General features: G+C 42.7%; 3 protein-coding genes across 3 annotated transcripts in view; all 3 read right to left on the minus strand.

Moving 5' to 3' along the window:
- The window catches only part of LOC102198001 (chloride channel CLIC-like protein 1), a 5201-nt gene extending 1012 nt beyond the window's left edge, over window positions 1-4189 (minus strand). Inside the window, exons 1-9 of the mRNA XM_005746812.1 lie at window positions 3760-4189; window positions 3544-3651; window positions 2592-2702; window positions 2230-2451; window positions 1965-2105; window positions 1761-1860; window positions 1364-1461; window positions 687-833; window positions 7-549 (exon numbers count right to left, since the gene is read on the minus strand). Of these exons, the coding sequence (XP_005746869.1) occupies window positions 7-549; window positions 687-833; window positions 1364-1461; window positions 1761-1860; window positions 1965-2105; window positions 2230-2451; window positions 2592-2702; window positions 3544-3651; window positions 3760-3891 (1602 nt within the window). The 5' untranslated portion in view covers window positions 3892-4189. The remainder of the gene's footprint in view (window positions 1-6; window positions 550-686; window positions 834-1363; window positions 1462-1760; window positions 1861-1964; window positions 2106-2229; window positions 2452-2591; window positions 2703-3543; window positions 3652-3759) is intronic.
- A 504-nt stretch (window positions 4190-4693) lies between these two features.
- Window positions 4694-14399, minus strand: ftsj3 (FtsJ RNA 2'-O-methyltransferase 3). The gene is made up of 21 exons (XM_013914277.1): window positions 14190-14399; window positions 13951-14056; window positions 13192-13238; window positions 13003-13082; window positions 12764-12863; window positions 12340-12534; window positions 12098-12213; window positions 11805-11909; window positions 11587-11687; window positions 11339-11425; window positions 11105-11251; window positions 10782-10917; window positions 10459-10652; window positions 8900-9020; window positions 8673-8754; window positions 8387-8537; window positions 8122-8219; window positions 7418-7520; window positions 5606-5789; window positions 5430-5524; window positions 4694-5338 (listed from the first exon to the last, which is right to left on the minus strand). Exons 1-21 carry the CDS (start codon window positions 14254-14256, stop codon window positions 5080-5082), a joined length of 2574 nt encoding a protein of 857 aa, XP_013769731.1. The 5' UTR covers window positions 14257-14399; the 3' UTR covers window positions 4694-5079.
- A 1098-nt stretch (window positions 14400-15497) lies between these two features.
- Window positions 15498-19673, minus strand: plaat1 (phospholipase A and acyltransferase 1). Its single transcript, XM_005746733.1, has 4 exons — window positions 19624-19673; window positions 19173-19311; window positions 16245-16513; window positions 15498-15650 (listed from the first exon to the last, which is right to left on the minus strand). Exons 1-4 carry the CDS (start codon window positions 19648-19650, stop codon window positions 15549-15551), a joined length of 537 nt encoding a protein of 178 aa, XP_005746790.1. The 5' UTR covers window positions 19651-19673; the 3' UTR covers window positions 15498-15548.
- Between the last annotated feature and the right edge of the window lie 2519 nt (window positions 19674-22192).

The raw sequence follows: 22192 nt of genomic DNA on the forward strand, positions 1-22192 counted from the left end.
CTTCACGTCTGGGAGCTCAGGTCTGAGCAGTGCAACATCTCTGTCTGGTTGATCTTGAGAAAGGTTCTCATTCCCTTTTGAAGTTTTATTCTTCGACTCAGACGAATCTGACCGAGCAGCTTTTGGCTCCGATTTGGCTTTGTTTTCACCAACGCTGTTATCCTTTGCTGCTGGTGGCCGTTCTTCTGCTCCCCGCTGGTTTTCTGAATCTGGCTCAACAGACAGATTCTGGTCTGCCTCAGGAACTTCCTTGGCCCGCTCAGCGTCCGGCTCATCCTCAGCAGTTCCTAGAGTCTCGACCCTCTGCCTGTTGGGTCTCCTCTGATGCAAGTCATTCCTGTTTAATCTGGCTTCATCAGCTCTGTACCTTAGGGCATGTTGCTGTTGAGGTGCATCCCCTCCTGCAAAATGATTGCGGTCCTCAATCCTGAGGCGAGGTTGAGCTTGCGGTTGTTCCAGCTCTGGTGGTGGTGGATCCCTTCGAGGGCGGCGTAAAGGTGCCATGATGCCATGCTGGAAGGCTGCTTGCACACTTCCATACATGAACACCTGTAGAAGAGTCAAACATATATTTATTTATACAAAGCAAAGACATACAATGTATTGCTTTATTAATGCAAATAATGCTGTGTATACAACGCAAGCTCCATAATGTGAATTAATGTGAAAAAGGGGACAATTTGTACCACAACGGCGATCACGATAGTGAGCAGGACTGGGATCTGCAGGGTAACTGGTAGATCTTTGAGGAGCGCTCGAAGAAATTCACTGATTCCCTGTCCGAAGTGCTTCAGTGGCTCTGTGATGAAGGTCGTAATGGTAACAGAGATTGCCTAAAAAGGGAAGGATGTCTAGGTCATAACAAAGTCCAAGCGCATACCAAGGAACACAGTTTGGCATGGTAAAAATATATAGCAGTTAGAACAAGGTAGACTGGTTGCTGGGTAAAATCGGTGTAAAGAAGGTGCTGTACCAAAATCCTCCTGGTGACAACTTTGGTTTTTGCCACAGTGGCTGTTTTTTTTCACGTTTTGTCTGCAACAACTTGCCAACTAATAGCCGAGCAGTTGCACAACTTGAAAAAGTGTGACACAAACTGGACATGGAAGCAAAAGTTGTGCTTCAGTGCTGCAGCCAAGATGTTTCAAAATGCAATTTCAAAATTTGTACTTTTTACTTCACAACTGGAGGTTGTCGTATGGTCGTGGGCAGTGTGTGACTGGCAACTTACTCGCTCACTTCTACGCTGTCAACATATTTGTCACATGTCCAAAATGGCAGCCAAATTAAAACCATGTGTTTAGTGGTGATGTGTCCGCAAAACCTCAATAACCCTTAACAGACATTCCAAAGAGTGGCCTACCTTGGTTGGAGGTACCAACAGGATGGGATTAACCATGAGAACTTCATAGTATCTCTTACAAGGGTCATCTTGAAGAGTCCAGGTGCTTCTAAACCACTCTGCAGGATACCAAATACAGGTCCAAGCTTAGGCAGACGTTATGAGCCAAATACGCTTAATATATGCAAAACAGCAATGCTGGAGTCTAAAACTGTTAAAGCAGCTGAGACTTCAGAGTTTGCACAATGACTCCACAAGGACTTAAATTCCTCTCCATCTCATGGCTGTGCAGTGAAACATATTTCAAAATGATATTTAATACGCTCTAAAAAGGAATGTTTTTCTCAGCCAGTTAATATTTTAGATGCACGAGGTTTTCACAGAATGCCGTGACTGTTCGTGCTTGGTGATCGCATACCTTTCAAACTGTCACTCCAGTCAATTTTCTTCACCCCAGTGCATTTTGCATTAAAGCCTTCCATCTTCACTATATTATTTTGATGCTCAGCAAAGGCAATCTGAACAAAATGTACATATTTATTAAAAACATTGTATTTTACAATCAAAGCACTGAAATACAGCTAAACTGAAACCACTGAAAGCTGCAGGAGCTCCTATTTACCTTGTACAGGTAGAACCAGTTCCAGATAATACTAACGAAGAAGCAGACGGCAAACAGTCGTCGGAACTGCACAAACCAGGAGATCGTTGTCCACAGTTCGGTGCTGATAATGGCTACTATAATCAGGACAAATGACCCGATCTGGAGGAGAGAGCAGAGTACAGTTTGAGTGGTTACAGAAAATAGAAACCATTAAAGCACAGTAGAAGCATTAAGAAGAGTCAGAATAGAAGGAAGCCAGAGGTAAAAGCTACTAAAAACTTACTTTTAATACTGTGTCCAGCTCCACCCCAAAGGTGTCTTCAAATCGCCACTTCCAGGCCTCATAATCATGCGGTTTAAGGTCCACGAGTATCTGACTGATGGCGTTGTCCAGAGCGCCTGTTCTCCACCTGTCTTCACCCTCCAGAAGTGTCTGGATCTCTGTCATGGCTTGTTTGGACAGTTTGACTTTGGCATCAAAAAAGACATCTGTGGAGTCACTGGGCTGGGGAGAAATTAGAGCAAGTGTCTTAAAATTGCAATATTTATGACACTTGGCCAATTATTGAACCAGAGAAAAATTATGGCACAATATGTTCAACTAAAATCTCATAATTCACCATAAAACATGAGATGACCACCTACCACACCCACTCTTTGTATTTCCTTCAACAGTCTGCTCAGAAATCGCTTGAACACTGGACTGCATGTTGGCTGTTGTGAGATGAGCTTGATCGTCTTCTTTTGATCTTCATTCTGAATGAAGGAAGGTGGTGTAACAATATGAAGGATATCTTCTTGGCACACTTCGCCATAATTTAAACATCTCAGCCTACCCGAGTCTTGTTGCTGACCCACTGATGGCTGTTCTAGAAGTAGTAACAAAACTCAAATCATGTATAATTGGTTTCTTGTACATTCAGTGATGATCTCAAGCCAATAGAGCACCTTTGGGATGTGGTGGAACTGAAATGTTTGCAGAACCTTGTTGAACATAAGACCGCTCTGAATGCAAAAGAGGCTCCAACACAGGACTAACAAGGTGTACCTAAGAAAACATGCACAGCGAGTGCACATGTATACATAAAATGTGATTGAATGTGATAGGCTAACTTTGTGATGACACCATAGTAACAGCCTGACTTTTACTATGGTAATTTCCTGATACTCTTGATGGTCCAGTATCTGTAAGTCTGACTCTAGTTAATAGAAAGTGAGAGGCTTAGAGTGCGGCTAGTCCTATCCCTGATCCTCAGATCATACTTTACTTTCTTTTTAGAGGCTACATTTCAAAAGTCCCTTAGAAAAAAACTTTCCAGACTCCTTAAACCTTCCACACAATTCTGTTTAAAAAGGTACATGAAATTGTTTTCTAAGCTTGAACGCAGAGCTTGACTCAGGAGTGTAAAACGTGTCAACAATTGTGCTAACAATGAGAAGAAAGTAATAAGCCTGGAGCCTAAATACTGTTAGACAAATTGGAAATTGTTTTTCAGTTCTACACCTTCAATTAACTCATTCAATTTGAATGGGGGAAAACTTATATTTTGAAAATATGAATATGCATTGTGCCTGATTTATTATTCAAAACACCAACCTGTTTCTGTAAATCCTCCACTTGCTCTTTGCAGGACGTCAGTTCGGTCTGGCTAGAGTCCTGATTGTACTCTCTTCTTTTAGTCCCCACGTTGTCATAGCTTGCTGGCTGCGATGCAAATACACACTCTTAATGAAAGAGCTGGACAACACAACGTCTTCACAGTGATCAGAACCGTGTCAAATGTAGCTGGGTCAGAGTAAACAATCTCCCAACCTCAGTAGGCTTCCTCATCGTTTTGGTGCTAGCATCGTAGTTGAGCATATCGTAAGGGTCGAGCCACTCGTTGTCCTCCTGCTGGCCCACGGCAGTGAGCGACAGGCTCCACAACAAAGCAATAAAGAACATCCTGGCCGGGAGAAGACAGGCTCCTAACCAGAGTTAGATCCCTGACAGTGAAAACAAGCACAGGTGTGCACAACTTTAGCTAGCAACGTTAGCTAAGTTTAAAGCTAATTTTTAAAGCAACTTTAGACTCACTGAATAAAACGTGACGTTTAAGGTAATATGACAGGTTGAGGCGTGGGTCACATATTAAAACTAAACCGTCTATACTGAACAAAACAACATAACAGACCTTTCCGCAAAAGGAACCGCTTTACTGTACAACCGCGTGACGCAATTTAAGTTTGAAGGCTCATGGGTAATGTAGTTTTGGGAAGAAAAAAAAACAGTCCATTTTGGTAAAGCGGTAGTATTGATATTAAAAATCAGCTCAACCACACATGCAACTTCATAAGTAAACATACAGGAGCATTTTTTACAATTACACAAACTGAAATACAGATAAAGTATCAGATACTAGAAATCCTAATAAGTGCTTGAGCAGATTTGCTTTCTTACACTTGCATTGATGCACACAATTTGGTAATAGAAATTTTAAAAATGTAGTTTATTTATTTAGGTCACAGCAGCGTTAGTGTTTCTCCAGCATCCAGCATGACCGAGGACACTGAGCAGATGTTTCTGTGCAGGTAAGACTTCAGGAAGTACTCGCGCCTTTTTGAAATAGAAAAGACGTCATTCATCAGGTTGAGTTCGCTTCCTGCTTGGCCTGTGCAGTCTAAGACAGATGTTTTTGCACTTTTATAGCTGTGGCTGCATTAGACAAAGGATGAAATGTTTTTTTGTAAAATGCTTGAACAACCAATCTGAACAAAAACTTTATTGCAAAGATTAGTATTTACACGAGACAAACATTTATCAATAAACTTTTACTGCATTTTACAGTTAAGCTGTTCAGTGAATCCTCTTCCTTCCAGGGGGTTCAAGGCAAATCAGCTACATCTTCACAGAGACGTATACATAAAACCTGGATGTCATATCTCCCAGACATGTCTGAGGTCTCCAGGGCTTTAAGAAATCCAGCAAAGGTTCCAAAACAGAGACTCATGTTTATTTTGTCTGTGATACAGGAGCCAAAACTGAACCATCGTAGTTCACCAAGCTCCACAAATGCTCAGTTATAACACGAGTCCAGGGAGTTGAATAATAATAATAATAATAATAACGACAAGCAGAAACTCAAATGCATTTTCATTTTCGCCCTTTACCACTCTTCACCCCTCCTTTGCCACCCTTAGCCTGTCGTCCCTTTCCGCGCTTTCCTTTGCCTCCTTTAGCACGTTGTTCTTTTCTCTGCATTCCCCGCAAATCTTTCTTCATGCGCCCGTCCACCACCTTGAAGACTCCTTTGACACCAGGAGGCCGTCTCACCTTCTTCCCAGCGCCCTTTTTGCTCACAACGTATGTTACTTCTCTCTTTTCTTTCCCCAAGCCGGCTTTCTTGTATATACTGAAAGAAACACAAACAGTATTGAAATTTTATCATGGGTAAAACAGCCAGTTAGTTTTGTCTTCACAGCCCCACAGATGTGACAACATACCTCTTCAGCTGAGCCATCTTCTCCCTCTCAGAGATGTCCACTGTGTTGACAACCGCTTCTGCTTTCTTCTTGGCCTGCTCCATTTTTTTCAACGTCTTGAAAAGAAAAAGTGGAATTAATACATTCAGAAATACACCGATTACTTCGAAAAGCTCCTCGGGCTACAAGTGTTTTACCCTTCTCTTCTTCCTGGCCTTGGCCTCAGCAACTCGTTTGATTGGCCGAGCATTGATCTCCTTCCATTTTTGTTTGTATTCCTCCACCATCTCCTTGGTGACCGGCACCGGCCTCTTCCGGTGTTTCCGTTCATCATCGAGGAACCACTCCGGTACTTCCCACGGCTCGTCAGAGGTGGCGAACCTGAAACGGCATACACAAGGTGTTATTCGCGATCTTCACTTATTCCAGCAGGTTTAAGCCTTATTTGTCGAAAACAAATGTTAACCCGAGTATACGCATCGTTAGATGCAATCAGCAATCTGAAAGGCAGATTCTTTTCCATTAGTACCTATTGGGATTGACTCAGCAAAGTTTTAGGTCATAGTACCTGGTACCACTGCTCGACTGGGGTTCCAAGCAATCCGAGCAGGTACTAAAATGTGACGCCGTCAGAGTGCGTGCCACCGATTAGCTGGTCAGTGGCGTCACTCGATGAGTCGCAAGAGCGTCTCCTTCCAAAAAAATCAAAACTGCCCTTTTTGAAACCCGAAATGGCTAACCCCCCCCCCCCCCAAAAAAAAAAAGAAAAACAACGCCATGGTCCCAGAGTCTGCCGAAAAGCCACAGATGGAGCACCAGGTATTAGGGCTGTGCCATTTGACCAAAATCTCCATATAACAATTTCTCATCCCGACAACAATATAAATCACAAAACGGTGCATTTTCTGTAAATTCTGTGAAACTCGGGCAACTCGACCTGCGTGAAGTGTGGGCATCGTGCACCTGGAGTCGAGTGTTTTAACCGATACATAAAACTACATTTTTTTTAGACATAAGTTGTAACGGCCGCCATTTTCTTCTTGAGTATTTATTACATGGCGTGCTGCAGGGAAAAGCCTGTTCTAACGTTTGAGCCTAAGGTTTATTTTGACCACCTGACGGCTCTTTTCTTCTCATCCATAAACCCTCTCCACACTCCTTCACGTGATTCTTGCGTAGGTGGTAGAAGAGAAAAACAAGATACTGCCGTATACGGGTTTTTTGTGACACCACGAAACAAACGATAGCGCGTAACATGAAGCGACAGATATTTTCCTGTCAACATCCGACATATTTCATCATATAGAACAGCCCTCCCAGGTGCATCAACACTTTGACATCCACCTTTGTTATAGCGTTCGTGTTGTATACTAATAAGGTCACAGAACGCGCAGCAGCATTAATAATAATAATAATAATACATTTTATTTGAAAGCGCCTTTCAAAACACTCAAGGTCACTGTACATAGTAGAATAAAAGCAACAAAAGCAAGAAGTTTACAGAATCATAAAAGCACAAGACATAAACAAATAAAATAGCAGAGTGGAGAGGTTTTGTGGGATAAGCTACTTTGTGCAAGTGGGTTTTGAGTTTGGACTTAAAGAGAGAGAAGGAAGAGATGTTTCTTAAATCAGGAGGTCGGGAATTCCAGAGTCGTGGAGCAGAGCAGCTGAAAGCCCTGCTCCCCAGGGTGGCAAGACGGGGGGAAGGGACGGAGAGTGAAAGGGAAGAAGAAGATCTGAGACAACAAGATGGGGCGATGATCTTGACCAGGTCAGAGAGATATGGAGGAGAGAGATGATGAATAGCCTTAAATGTGTACAAGAGTATTTTGAAATTGATGCGATATTTGACCGGGAGCCAATGAAGCTGCTGCAGGACAGGAGTGATGTGGTGGACAGAAGGGGTCCTGGAGATGATACGGGCAGCAGAGTTCATCGCTATGATGACAACCACGGACATTTGCTAGTTCTGGATTGTAATGGAAAAAGATCCAAAGCACACACACCTGTGGAAGGAGCTGTCCACCAGGTCCCTTGCCCTCTTCTTAGATGTAGCGATCTGAGTGCCGAGTGCCAGGCCTTCTGGACTCAGGATTCTAGCTTTCTTACCTAAAGAAACAGTCAGTCATCCAGAGTTACACACACACAGGCTAAAAACAGAATATAAGCTCTAAAGCATGAGATAGGACATATAGACATATCAAATATTGCTGAGATGCAATGGTGCATGTTATTTAACTTAAGAGCACTTTTATTGGAAACCATGCGGGTTATTCAAATGAGTTTTCAACCCAGCTGTGGCAGCAGCAGTGCAATACTTCAGGTTACAAAAGAGTTGAGAGGTGCAACACCAAAATGGATGGGTGCCAGCACGCAGCACCGTGCAACAGGGGGCGCTCACCAAGCATGAAAACTGACTGACTCTTCCTGAAGATGGCAGACTAAAGGTTCACCACTGAGTGCAAAGATGCACTGAGGAAGAGTTTCAGCACTCGAAAACTGACAAGCAAACAATTTAGAAGATCGGAGAATTATGTGCTGCCTGGCAAAAGCATAGTTTCTTTGTAGGGCTTCAAACGTAGGGTATAAGATGAGCTCTGTCAATTGTTCTGGAGCCCAAATGTGCATAAATAAAGAAATGTCTATATGCGACATTTAGATGATGACGAGAAGTGTTTGGGGATGCTGACGACCTCACTGTCATACTCACTGGTACTTTCGACAGGAACAACCTGGAAGTCGTCGTCATCATCGACCTCTCCTGATACTCCACCAGCCCCCCGGGCCTGCTTCATTCTGGTAATCTCCCTAAAAGGAAACCGGTGAACATGTTACCTGTATATTAGCATTAATGTTAAGAACAGTTTTAAGAAATTGGAAATATTGCAGATTTCTTTTCAGTTACGCAATCAAACTAAGCTTATTAATTATGTAACACACTGGACTAAAGAGAGCCACACTTAATGTGCTTTTACGTTTCATCATTGCTGCTGTCATCCGAGTCACTGTCACTCTCCTCTGCAGCTTCCAGTGATGGTCCTGCCTTTTCCTCCTCTGGCAGAGCAGCTTCTTGCTGCTCCTCCTCCTCCTTTATGTCTTCCTCAGCTTTCCTCTTTTTGCCTTTTCCTAGAAGTAAGAATACATACAAGGATAGCTACTAGCCCCTCACAAACACAATTTCATTTAAAGCTGTGAAAAATAACATGTATGTGAACGTGTGAGTGTGAAGACATGAACACGAGGAGGAGAAACACTTCACACCTGACTGTTTAGTCCGGAGCCACTCGGTCTGTTTGAGCTCGCTCTCTGCGTCTCCTTCGAGGCCAATCTCAGAGAAGATGCCCTACGGGTACCATCAGCACATTTACAGACAAAGCATGGTGAAAGATCAGAAATCAAGTAGGAAGCAGGTGCCACATCACACAGCGAACAGGTGCAGCAGAAGAATACCTGAGCTTTAGATGTTGTGTTACGAGTCAAACACATACCTTGCTGAACCACAGGTCGGCCTGACGCTCCATCTTCTCATCTTTTCCCTCTAGCTCCACCACCAAGCCACCATCCTGCTCTTCATCCTCCTCCTCCTCCTCTTGGTTGGTAAACTTTACTCTGAAAACCACAGAAATGAATCGTGAACTTTGAGGTCTTCTAGAAAGGTTGGGCTTTCTTTCTGGTAAAATAAATAAATAAACAGACTTGAGCTTCCAGGGAAAAACAGTAAGCATCAAACTTGTGGAATGACAATAACAATTCTAGTAAATCAGTCTAGTTTGAGACCAACTCTGCTAAAAATAAATTTGTACTCACTGAACATGTATACTAGGGGTGGGTTTTAATAATCGATTCATCGATTAAAAGTGATTCTGGCTTGGATAACGTGATATCGATTCATTAAAATCCTGAATCGATTTTTTATATAAATGTATTTTGCCCAAAATTCCAGAATCTCAGGTGAAACGTCACAAATTTTGACAACCATCAAACATTTAAAACAGTAAATGAGAGCAGGAACACGGCTTCTGCACAAAGACGTAAACACAAAGCGTGGAGCCGCCAAAACATCAGAATCAGTGAGATGTCGCCTTTCTCACCGACGACACGGTCGGGGCTGAAAGCCGACAGCTCGCTGATTCTGATGTTTCGGCGGATCTGCGCTTTGTGTTTACGTCCTTTTTGCGCTGATTCTAAAGCTGTTAGTTTTATCTCTCTCCAAACAATATTGACTGAACCAGCAGCAAAAGAAGATCCAAACTAAGCTTCACATAAAGATCGTCATGAATTCACTCTGACTTTTGCTGTTTTGCTTCCACCTGGATAAAATCACACTTCATGCACAGCTCTCTCTCTCTCTCTCTCTCTTTTTCTCAGTGTACTTCAAGAACAGTTTCCCGTCTATCCCCGAAATCTGTTTTCTGCATTATTCGCTTGCTTGTTACGCACAAGTCTACCGTTGTTCGCAGGCTGTCGGCCGATGTTTTTTTCCTTTTACTTACTTCCGAAAAGAAAACCTAATTTCTGCCGTTCAACAGGCTTCTGAACAAATTTAAACTTTTTAAAATTATACAAAATGCAAAACGCCGTGTCTGTAATAAAACCGCTGTAACTTCAGAGGTAATGTTCATGTGTTGATTAATGGTTTTCTTTCGTTTCTGATGTACTGCAGAATATTTTTATAAAATCCAGGCCAGGAAAATCACCTTCATGTTTTTCTGTTTTATCTTCAGTTACTTTGACACAAAGGCCTCTGCTGTGATGCTCACACCTGTGATAAAGTCTGGAAAGCGTCAGCTTCCTTTAGATACAAAAATATGTAAATGTACTGATCTGAATTATAATATTTCTGACTGTCAAAATTTCCCGAATTGAATCGAATCGATTCAGGACCTTGTGAATCGGAATAGAATCGATTCTAGAAATCAGTGACGATACCCAGCCCTAATGTATACATGCTATTCAGTGCTTAACACCTTTCTAAAGAGAACTCCTACAGAGCCAGGCACCACATCACCAGTACCTCAGAGTGCTTTTGCTCTGAATGGCCTCTTACTTCTTTTTTGGCGCTTTCTTTTCCAGCTCCTTTTGTCGCCGTTCCACCTCTTCCAGATCCTCGTCATCCAAATCAGATGCCAGTGACATTTTATCTGCATCATCGCCATCTTCATCGGAGAGGTGAAAATCATCGTCTTCATCTACCAGAGTGTCCGCTGCCTTCATGTCCCCCTTTGATATGTCAACAAGCACCTGAGGGACCGAGAAATTAACATGAAGCCGCTTCTCAGTGATAAAGCTCGTGGGACTTGAACTCTGTGGGAATCAGCGGTATTCTGATCTTGAGTTTGGTGCTTTAGGGAAGCAGCGTGTGACGTTTACCTTTTTCTTCTTGATGGAGACGAGAGAGAACAAGGACGAGTCCTCAGTGGAGGCGATGGACACACCCGGTAGATCCATCTTCAGCTCCACTCTCTCTCTCTGCTTCCGCTGCTCCTTCAGCAGTTTCCTCTTCTTCCTGCCAAATCAGCAAGAGACAGTTTCTTGGTTTGGCCCTACAACTGCATCCGTGGCAAAAGCTAAGAGAGGTGAAACTAAAAGTAAAGTGTTGCTTCTCTTTAAGGCAAGATGCACCTATCAAGACAAAGTAGGAAAGATGAGGAATTAATGTCACCGAAAACACAAAAAACTAAAGCGGTTCATACCGTTTGAGCTCAGCCACCTCCTCAGCTTTCAGCTCTGCCAGCTTTTTCACCATTTCTTCTTCCTCGTTGTCCTCACCCTCCTCCTCTTCATCCTCCTTCTTTCCTGCTTCTTCCTCTGAATTGCTCCCTTCTTCATCTGAGCTTAAGCTAAAAACAATGTAGAGATGATTTATGTGTGACACACTTTAACAAAGATTTAATATTTAAATTGCTTTTTCTTTTCTTTTTTTAAACCTGATCTCCTGGTCGAGCTGCTTAGCCTCGTCTTTCAGTTTCTTAGCTAGGTATCTCCTCAGCTTGGACCTCCAGTTCAGCAGCAGGCTGCAAACGTGAGAAAAGACATGCAAACACGGCCCGTGTTAACAACACTTCATGCTACAACACGTTCGCACACCATCTGATGTATGTGATGTGCAAGCACAGTAAAGTAGCAGCAGCTTACTAAAGCACAAACGTGGCGAGTGAGAGATGGAAAAGCTCACCGGAGTTCTTTGCGGCCCAGGACTTTGATGTCACGACAACACTCCTTTATTTCATTGCTGGTTGCTGAGTGAAACTCCAGATCAGGATTGTTGAAGGTGATCTGAATGAGACAGAGCAAGAAAAGCACGAGTTTTCTTCTTAGTTCTTATTCTTAACAGGACTGTCTCAAAGCCCCCCCCCCCCAACACACACACACACACAAACAAAAAAAGCTCACCTCACTGGCTTTTCCCAGAAAGTCGACTGGGTTCTCGGCTTTCAGAAAATCGGTCACCATGAAACTGTGGTAGAGCGTCAGATCTCCATCTGTATATCCCTCCGCCTGCAACAGAAGAAGAGCTGCTTCATCAATGATGGTTCATTTCTGGGCTCAAATGTGCCTTAAAGTAAGTCTTAAACCTTGTGACTGATAAATAAAACAAAGTGTTTAAAAGCCAAAAATTTCATAACAGGCAATCACAGCCAGATGTGATATGCTTATCGTGACCAAACATTTGTCAGTATACATGCCTTTGGCTTCTTTACAGGGATCAGCTCCTTCACAGTTTTGGCCTGCACCTCCACCTCTTTGAATGCATACTTGGGGTCAAAGAACTTGCTGTCGATTTTGTCCGGGGCAACAAAACCTGATGATGACGACAATGGGGGAGGTTTAGGTGAGGTTTAGTCAAGAACAAGGTCAAAATTAAGATCATTATTTATTGTCTTCAAAAAGCGAATAAAATAATAAAAGTTGTGCTAATGACACCGACCCTGACAGATGACAAAGATCTCAGCAGACTCATTCCTGGATGCCTGCGGTTTGGTGGCCTGCACCTTCTTGAAGAACTGCTGGAAGATCCAAAGCAGAGGCTGGTAGTCTTTGGAGCGAAACACCTTGGTGACAAAGGTGCCTCCTTTGGTAAGAAACTCACAGGCCAACTTCAGAGCCATGAGAGTCAGGTGAGCTGTGGGTGAAAAAGGGAGGATTTCAAAATTAGATTTAAATACCAAATACTGTGGAAAATGGACATGAACTAGTTTAGGCACAACAGAGACACAAAATCAAAGAGTGGTAAGGATGCATCAAAAAAGAACCCCTTACAATCCTCTTCAACCAAATTAAATCATTTTTGACATATTGTGCGAATGCTGTTTTACTGCAGTCTGATCTCTAGACGTTTTGTCTCGACTCACCTTGGGAAAAGGCATCGTGCTGCCAGTTAGCTCCCACATTTGGGGCTCCATCGTTTAACACAACATCCACTTTCCAAGTCTGAAGCTCCTTTCTGAGAGACTGTACAACGGAAAGAGTGTCTCATCAGTTAAAACCATGTCACAAACATAGCGTTGGCTGTCCACATCTCTACTGTTGAAATATCATCTCTGATTTTATGTTTTTTCAGTGATGTTGTGAACAGCAGCAGCTTGCTCACCTGTCTGCATTTCTCAGTGGTGATGTCTTCTTGAAGTGTCACCACGTTGGGGATGGGTTTAATGGGGACCAAGTCAACACCTGAGAAGAAGAAACCACTCATATGGGGAAGTATTGTCACACGCGTTACAGCTGCTTTAGAAGCATAACAGAAACAGAGCCATTTATCATTGGAGAAATTTGCACTCACCGATTATCAGACTTGAAACAGGCATAAACTTAGACGCTACCTGCAACCTGGAAAAGGAGATTTTGAATTCAACTTTGATTATTTTGCATAGTACAAATCACTCATTTATCCGTTTTCGCTTCCGTCATGACGTATTGTACCGTAATGTCATTTCTGTAAGGCTCGTGCATTTTATCTTGTAATCACAGCAAAAGAAAGTCTGTGATTATAGTGAACCAGAGTCGTGCTCACCAGAGAGGAGGTCGAGGTTGGTCACACACGGTCCTAAGTTAATGCAACTTTACACAAACTGAAACTGTACAATCACCAGTCAGCTCCTCTTCCCTGACTTTCATCCCCTACTTTCTCCCCTCTCCCCCATACTGTCATTATATTAATGCTGCTATCCTGTATATATCGTACTTACTATTGTTTGAGTACTTGCGATTATTTTATTGTACTTTTTATATTTTACATTTATATTTATTATTTATCTTGCACCAAGGGAGTGGCACTCCAATTTCGTTGTACTCTGTACAATGACAATAAAGGATATTCTATTCTAACACTTCTGTCAACGTGGTCGCTGTTTTCTCTTCTCTCTGTCCCTGACTCAGCTGCCACTTGTTATAACAAAGTCCTTTGGTGATCGTTCAAATGTGACAGAAGCGAATGACCAAAGACTGCAAAGTAGTCAACTGGCCAGCTTCCCCCCAGAGGGGTTACTTCTTTTCCTTTTGTTACCACACACGACGGCATGTCTGGTGACGGGATGCTTACCACCCTCCAGGTGCAGCGCACAGATCCACCAGAGCTCGGGCTTTCTGCAGAAACTGGAACTTACGGTTAAGCTGGATCAGTTTGAAGGAGGAACGAGAGCGATAACCTAAAAATTACACAAAAGAGATTTAAAAGATTGCCAGCAGTATGCAACCCACACTTTATATCGATCGGAGCTTTAGCCTGCTAATGCTAATATCACGATAGTCTCGAGCTCGTGTTGTTTTCCGGTACTCTACCTGTTTCTTTGGCCAGGTGGTAGAATTTATCTTTCCGGGTCTTTCCGACCTTAAGTTTCTTCCCCATATTTGCTGCTTTACTTTTACGCCGGACCTTAACACACAGATATGTCACACACTCAAAACACCCCTCTGCCTATGAAAACAGCACGTGTACACGTGCCGGCGCAGGACTACGACGTCACACTTCTTCTTCTTCTTCGGATTTGTTTGTTAGTTTCGCGCATGTTTCGCCACCTGCTGTTAACAACACATTACTACAATATCTTAAATAAAATGCATTATTATTATTATTATTATTATTATTATTATTATTATTAATGCCGTTGCTGCTATAAATATATCCAGTTATATGGACAAGATTAGTACTAGACACACAAAAATAGCTCATGTTTATGAATTGCTATTGAGGGAGAAGGACTGTTCTTGTCATGCATACAGGCGATCGTGGCTCAAGAGTTGGGAGTTCGTCTTGTAATCAGAAGGTTGCCGGTTCGAGCCCCGACTCCGACAGTCTCGGTCGGTATGTCCTTGGGCAAGACACTTCATCTGTTGCCCACTGGTGGTGGTCAAAGGGCGCCAGTGTCCGGCAGCCTCACCTCTGTCAGTGAGCCCCAGGGCAGCTGTGGCTACAATGTAGCTGCCATCACCTGTGGGTGGATGACTGGATGTAGTGTAAAGCACTTTGGGGTCCTTAGGGACTAAGTAAAGTGCTATACAAATACAGGCCATTTACCATGGCAGTCTGAGCAACGTAAAATAAGACTGTGTAATTAATTCATTCAACAACTCTCCATTACCCATTAATTGCTTTCATCTAATGGCATCACTCTTTACAGATCAAAAATTAATTAAGTGAAAATAACACACCATGCTTGGTTTGCTGAAATTACAGAAAACAGGGATCCACAGTATTTACTCTGGCCTATACTGGTGTCCGGCGTGCTTATAGTTTTTCAGTTACAAAGGTGATGATACATTTCTGTCCATCCATCTCTTTAGGAGCTAATCCCAGCTGCTATAGGGCAAGGAGCGGGGTACACCCTGGACAGGTCACCCATCTGTCGCAAAGAGACAGACAACTATTCACACCTACAGGCAATTTAGATTCACCAACCTAACCCCATCAAACTATGATTAATGCTCCATGGGTTAAAAAAAAAATTTGGTCAAATAATTCACAACTCCTGCCTACAACAAAGACTGGATCAACAAACAACTGCAGCCATATTGTAATAGTATATGGGGTCTGTTAATAAACATAACATCATTTTTTAAATCTTTATCAATGTTTATTTTGTTATTTTTTATCACAGCCAAATGAATTTAGGGAAAACACTTTAGTAAAGACTACAGCTGTCAGAAAGGCCTGTTTCTGGACCGTGTGTTGATCAGTCCCAGGACAGAGAAGGCACTAGCTGCTGCCGTCACCAAACTGATGGCCCCAATGGCTCGTGAAGCCTGTGGAGACAAGAAGGAGGGGCAGGGCGTGGACTGCAAGTTAGAATAGGAGCAGCAGAGGCTGATTGATTTTATTGCATATTTACAATACAGCATGATTCCAAACTTAATAAGACTAACTCATTAGTCTGTAACTCAGATTTGTCTAACTTATAAGAGGAAGCAGGCAACAACACATTCATTTACAGTAAACCTTTTTTTCCCGTAAACTCTTTTGAGCTGATTATTTAATTCAAAGCTGATTTGTTGTGTAAAGATTAAGGCTTTGGCAGGATGTATTTGGTTCTTAAACATAGCTTTAAAGTAGATTTGGATGTCGTTGTTTTCAATACAGAACATGGTCATAATTAAAGCAATTATAAGATTATATGTGGGTGAAAAATAGAATTATAAACTATATTTTGGGTATCATGTTTTCATTTTAGTGGTATAGTAGAGCCCTAGGATGGATAAATCCCTGATGTTAAGGTTCACTCTGATTTGCCACTTTGGTCAATGTTTTTAAATGTCTGACAATGTGAGACTATGACAGGGACAATGTTTTGGATTTATTAGTCGCTTTTAGTGACAGAAGCAGAACAAACAGTGAGAGACCTGCTCAGACACCCCCTCCCCGTAACGAAGAAGGGTAACGAAGTGCTCGCAGTTGCTCCCCAGCAAGTCATAAGAGACCTCCTGGCCAATGAGGACTTGTGCCCGCTGGATGATTTCACAGACAGGGAGGGGTGTGTGGTTGTGGTCATACTTGTTGTTGACACGGTAGGAATCACTTCCCACTACCTCCTTCAGTAGCTGCATGCGTACCACTGCCTTCCTGCTGAAGACAGACTTCACACTGGACATGGCGGCTGCCTGGCTCTCATCTGTGGGAAAGGAGGAGATGATTTAAATTGTCAAAGGAAAGAGAAGAAAGACTCTTCTGTAGGCTAAGGCTAATGACGCCAGACTTAAAGACCAGATATAAACACATTAGCACAATGAAGCTGGAGAATGAACGCTAACCTTTTTTCCACTCGATAAAAGTTAACGTGAGGGTTCCCGATGTTTAGAGACAAATGCAATCACAGGATGCTGTAAATGGACCAAACTTCAGTCAAGAGAACAACTGAGCTGTACGTTTTCATTTTTTTAAAATCTCTCAGTCAGAACATACTCTATCATGTTTAGGTGGAAACTAGCAAGCTAACCTCCTGCTAACTTCAAACTCAGTTAAATTTCATAACTTCTGTTTTCATGGATGCCTGGATGTTAAACTGAATTGTTACACCTGGTAAAGCAGCAACTCTGATCATTTTATTAAGATGAAAGAATTTAGACAGTTTGTAACGCTCAGTTATACCGCAGTGTTCATTTGACTTTGGGACCTGAAGCGGAGTTTGGACCCAGAAACAGCTAATGCCATCAGACTAAAAGACCGGATAGAAATGGGGACGTTTTCAAGTATGAAACAGGGGGAGGGGATGCCAACATCTGCAGATAACAGGGGCCACACGCTTGTCAAAAAAGGGTAAAAACAAGTTTTGGTTAAAAGGGGGTGAAAATTGTGATATGTTATCCCAGCCCGTTTCACAGTGAATGCAGTTCACTATAAAAAAAGGACATTTTTACAGGACTCTGGGTGTATTTGTGAAAAAGTAAGAACATCCTCTCTCTTTCCCCGGAAAATGCACATAATCATCAAAAAGTGTGAGCACCTCTATAAAGTTTCTGCAGTTTGCTGGCCTGGAGCATTCAGACGTGTGTAAACACGATCCTACAATATTCCCAGGAGTGCACATCATAGCCCCACGATGACCCAAGAGCTACATCTCAGACTAAAGGCTTCAGTTGGCATGTTGAATGTTAAAATTCATGACAGCTAGAAAAATACTGAACCAGTATGAATAGTTTGCCAAGATAAAGCCTCTTTTCTCTAAAAATGAGCACGACAGGAGAGTTTAGGTTTGCAAAGCTGCATCTGGAACAATGGCCCTCACTTACTAACAGTGCATACACAAAAATGTGTGCATGATTTATGGATACAAACATTTCATGCACAAATCAGTGATTTATCAGTATTTTCATACCTGAATTTGTTTACATGTTACATGTTACTAGTCACTGCACAGTGGCGTCAGAGTGGGTATTTCAGTTTAACAGGTCAACGAAGTTGTATTGTATTAATTTTTAACCTCCTTTCACTCTTCCTTCAATTATTTGATAAACAACATCTCAGGAGTTATGAAGTGCCCAGACCTTAGTGAAATAAACAAAGCTAAAATTAATTTGAATTCAAATCAATTCAATTCAATAAAACTTTATTGATCCTGAAGGTTGACCCCGAAAGAAATTGGGTTAAGGCTGCCGACCTTTGCCAGCGCCATCTTACCCTCCGACCATACATACATTAGACAAACATCACATGGGGAAGACGAGTCAGAGAGGTATAACAATGGAAAATGCACAACATGAGGAAAGACAAGGAGAAAAAATAACTCCCCCCAGACTGAGCTCCAACAGGAAGATCAGTTTGAGAACAGAAAAAAACACCTCAGCACATAAATCATCACATCTCACAACATAAAGACATGAGCTTCGAAGGCGTTTGGAGGGGGTGGGGGGTGAGTGTAGGTCTGTGTCAGTGTACATGCGTGTGTGTGCTTTTTCCATGTTCAACCGAGAGAAAGTGTCCCTTCACCCGGTTATGCAAAAGTCAACAATCTTCGATCAGCGCGGATGGCCTTGAAGGAAGGTTGTTGTTCCACTCAGCTTCAACCTTGGCAGGCCTTCAGCTGGTGCCAGTGGGATGGCCGTATGAGTGAAGATGGTGAATGTTTAGGTTTAGTGAGAACAACTGCATCCAATTTTACAATTGGTCTAATGTCCGTCACTGGTCACCAATTCTCTCAATTCCCGTTGTTCTTCTCCAAGATCGTATCCATATTGAGTTCAAAACACAGTCTGAGTACTCACAGCCCTGCCCATCGTCTATCATGCCGGCCAGCCTTGTGGGATTTTGAACAGCTGTAGCCGCTTCTTGTACTTCGATAAGCCAGGTCTGAGCCAGCTCCAATCAGCCAGAACTCTGTTATCGTGGTTCCGAATTGGTAGATGTTGTTCATTGTCCTCCATCGAGAGTGTCGCCAGACAAACGATGCAACCGACCATCGAGTATCCGGCAGCAAATGTCTCCGCAGGACAATCGGGCTCTCCCAAGCCCAGGAAGGTGTCAATTCCGCTACGGGACCAGTTGATCAAATCCATAATTCTTTCGGTTTTAGAGAAGAATACTGAGAAACTCTTTGAGGGTTAGAAAGCGAGACTATACAAAAGACATGAGAAGCCAAGCAGGAAAGATAAGGGAGAGGGAGAAGAATGCGACCGCCTCCGTCAAGAGCCAAGAGAGAACTATTCTCTAATTTAATTAAGCATCAGGATGTAGTTTGTAATGTGAGCCTTTTAACCTCAGTCTAAAACATGACAGGTTTATGTCAGATTTGTGAGGATAGCCGCAAGTTTTACGTTAGAAACTCTTTTACTGACCAACAGGAGTTAAGTTGATGATGTAACCATCTCCCAGGTAGAGAGCCCAATGCTGATAGGCTGGTCTGAAAATCTCAATGAGGTCACCAGGCTGGGGGTCACCGGAGAGGGCAGGAAGGTCCAGCTCATTAGAGGCCATCTACACAGAGAGCCACAGAGAGACATACATGCTTAAAAGGACATTTAAATAACAAAAATAACAGAAATATTTAGTTGATAGAATATTTGTCATTTTAGAAAATGTGAAATCTGTAACACACTTGCAAAATGTGAAGCCTTTCTCACTAGATTTGAGAAATCTTATCGCTGCTACATGCTTACAGATTATATAATTATTATTGATAAGGAAAACTGCTGCTAGAGTGACCGCTCACTCATATGTGTGTCCCTCTCTGCTGTCATTCAATCCCCAAAACACACATGGCTAATGCACATTATCCAGCAAACTTACATTAGAGTTTTGTAGTTGTTTATCCATCCCACATCATGCTTCCACAAATTCTAAGAAGAGAGGAAGAACAGAGAGAAAATCCTTTCAATTCAGCTGATAAATACAAACTGCTTTTGCACCAATAGATGGAGAAATTCCACTTTCCTTTCCTAGTCTGATAAGATTCGAAAGGGAAAATAACAAAATTCCCAGAGCAAGAAAATGCTAGATAAAACACAATGTAAAGGTCACCCATACATACACGCACGCACAATACACACCAGATCGCACAGACAATACGCACATGAGCTCTTGTTTCACCTGTGCTGCCACAATAGCAGCAGCACAAAAGGGAAGCTGACAGAAAATAGTTTGAGCACAGGTTATTTCACACAGGAAAAAAATATTTCACCTGTCATTTCATGTCTTTAATTCCCTCTCTCTCTTATTTTTCTTTCCTGGACGATAATGATTACAGTGTGAATATTTCCCAAGGTCAGAGTTTAATGTTGAATAAAATTTCACTTGGATGGCATGAAATCAATATCTGCCTGGGAGAGCAGCTGCTATATCCATCTCATTATTAATGTATGTATGTATTAAGACACGTTGAAAATAAGTGTCCATACATTATTCACCAAATCAAAACCGCATCAGCATCTGAGAGCTGCCACAAATACAGAAACATACATGTATAAAGTCATGTGACAGAAGTATATTGTAATAACTAAATCGAGGTTACAGACCAAATAGGCAACACTGAGCAAACATTTTAAAGAGAAAAGGCGTCCAAGAGTAGTACTTACTCAAACACCAGCAGCTTTTTCTTCCTCACCATTTTAATTCCCCATCATAAATTCACACAAAACCATAAAGAAATTCAAGAGAAGAGAAAAAAAAGAGGTTTGAACACGAGTTCCTGAGAGGATGAGCAGATTTTGAATATCTCAAAACAAAACGAGAGGCTGGAGGTCCTGGTGGAGGTATTTCACTGTCCGCTGTGCTGACTGATAGCAGTTTGTCCCAGCTGTCAAAGTGACACACACATATAAACACGCACACACAGGCATTTCCTACCTGCTTTTGTCCCATTCAGAAGGAGCTGTTTGCACATATATAGCTGGTTTCAGATTAACTCTGTCTGATCACTGTTCCTGGAAACTGACAGATGCACAAAATATCTTACATCGTGGAGTTTAGGTACAACACCTGGTGGACTGGTGTCAGAATAACAACCTGTCTCTAAATGTTCAGAAGACTTAAGAGATGGTTGTTAACTTCAGGAAGAGCTCAATGGCCCACACCCCACTGCACATCAACGGATCTGCCGTTGAGATGGTCATCAGTGTCAAGTTCCTGGGTGTGCACATATCAGCTGACCTCTCCTGGAACCTGAACACAACCACCATCATGAGGAAAGCCCAACAACGTCTTCACTTTCTTAGAATCAGAATCAGAATACTTTATTAATCCCGAAGGAAATTAGGGTTACAGCAAGCAGCACGCTAATGGCGCATGCGCACTTACAAAGGAACCTTCTGACCAACTTTACACAAACATCACATTGGGGAAACATGTCAGAGAGGTAGGCTGATAGGAAAAAAACAACGAAAATACATAACATGAGGTAAGAGGAGGAGAAAAAAAAACTCCACTCAGACTGAGCTCCTGTGGGAGAACAGTTTGATAACAGAAAAAACACCTCAGCACAAAAAGCACATGACTATCAATACACCATAGAAACACAAGACAAGCAACAGGGGCGGGTAAAGGGTGAGAGAGAGCCGGTGTAGACAGCGCATCCGGTCCTGCAGCATGTCTGCGCTGGTCCAGTCGACTGCCATCTTCCTCGGCACAAGCATCGAAGGCGTTTGGAAAGGGAGGGGGGATGAGTGTGTGCATATCAGTGTATGTGTGTGTGTCCAGAGTTCAGCTGAGACAGTGTCCTTCGTCCTGCCAGGCTAAGTAAACAGTCTTCCAGCCAACCCAGGTGGCCTTACATGGAATGGGGGGAACAGTCTAAACACAGTCGTTATCATTAAGAAACTGAAGAAGGCCAGTCTCCCTCCTCTTATCCTCACATTATTTTACCGGGGAACCATTGAGAGCGTCCTCTGCTGCTACATCATTATCTGGTACGGGAACTGCACCCTCGCTGAAAAGAAGTCTCCGCAGCGGATCGTGAGGACAGCAAAGAGGATCATTGGAGGCCCTCTCACATCCATCTCCCAACTCTGTGACAGACACATCATTCGACATGCGAACAGCATAGTGAAGGACACTTTCCACCCCTCACATGCACTGTTCTCCCTCCTTCCATCTGGCAGACGGTTTCGCAGCATTAAAACTGTAACGACCAGACACTGCAAGAGCTTCTTCCCCCAAGCAGGCAGGGCCCTCAACTCTCTACCACAAAAGGACTGATATAAACATACACCTCTACAAACACCTTGCAATAATCATCAAAAGACTCAAAAACAACAAATACTACCACAAATCAGAGGCGGAGCCAGACATTGGAAACACCCGGGGCTTAGCCCAAAAGGGTAGTATGCATGTGGGATTTTTTTTTCCCTTGGGGGGGGGGGGT

The sequence above is a fragment of the Pundamilia nyererei genome, unplaced genomic scaffold, assembly GCF_000239375.1.
Source record: "Pundamilia nyererei isolate P.nyererei 1_Seehausen unplaced genomic scaffold, PunNye1.0 scaffold00183, whole genome shotgun sequence".
Classification (NCBI taxonomy): Eukaryota; Metazoa; Chordata; class Actinopteri; order Cichliformes; family Cichlidae; genus Pundamilia; species Pundamilia nyererei.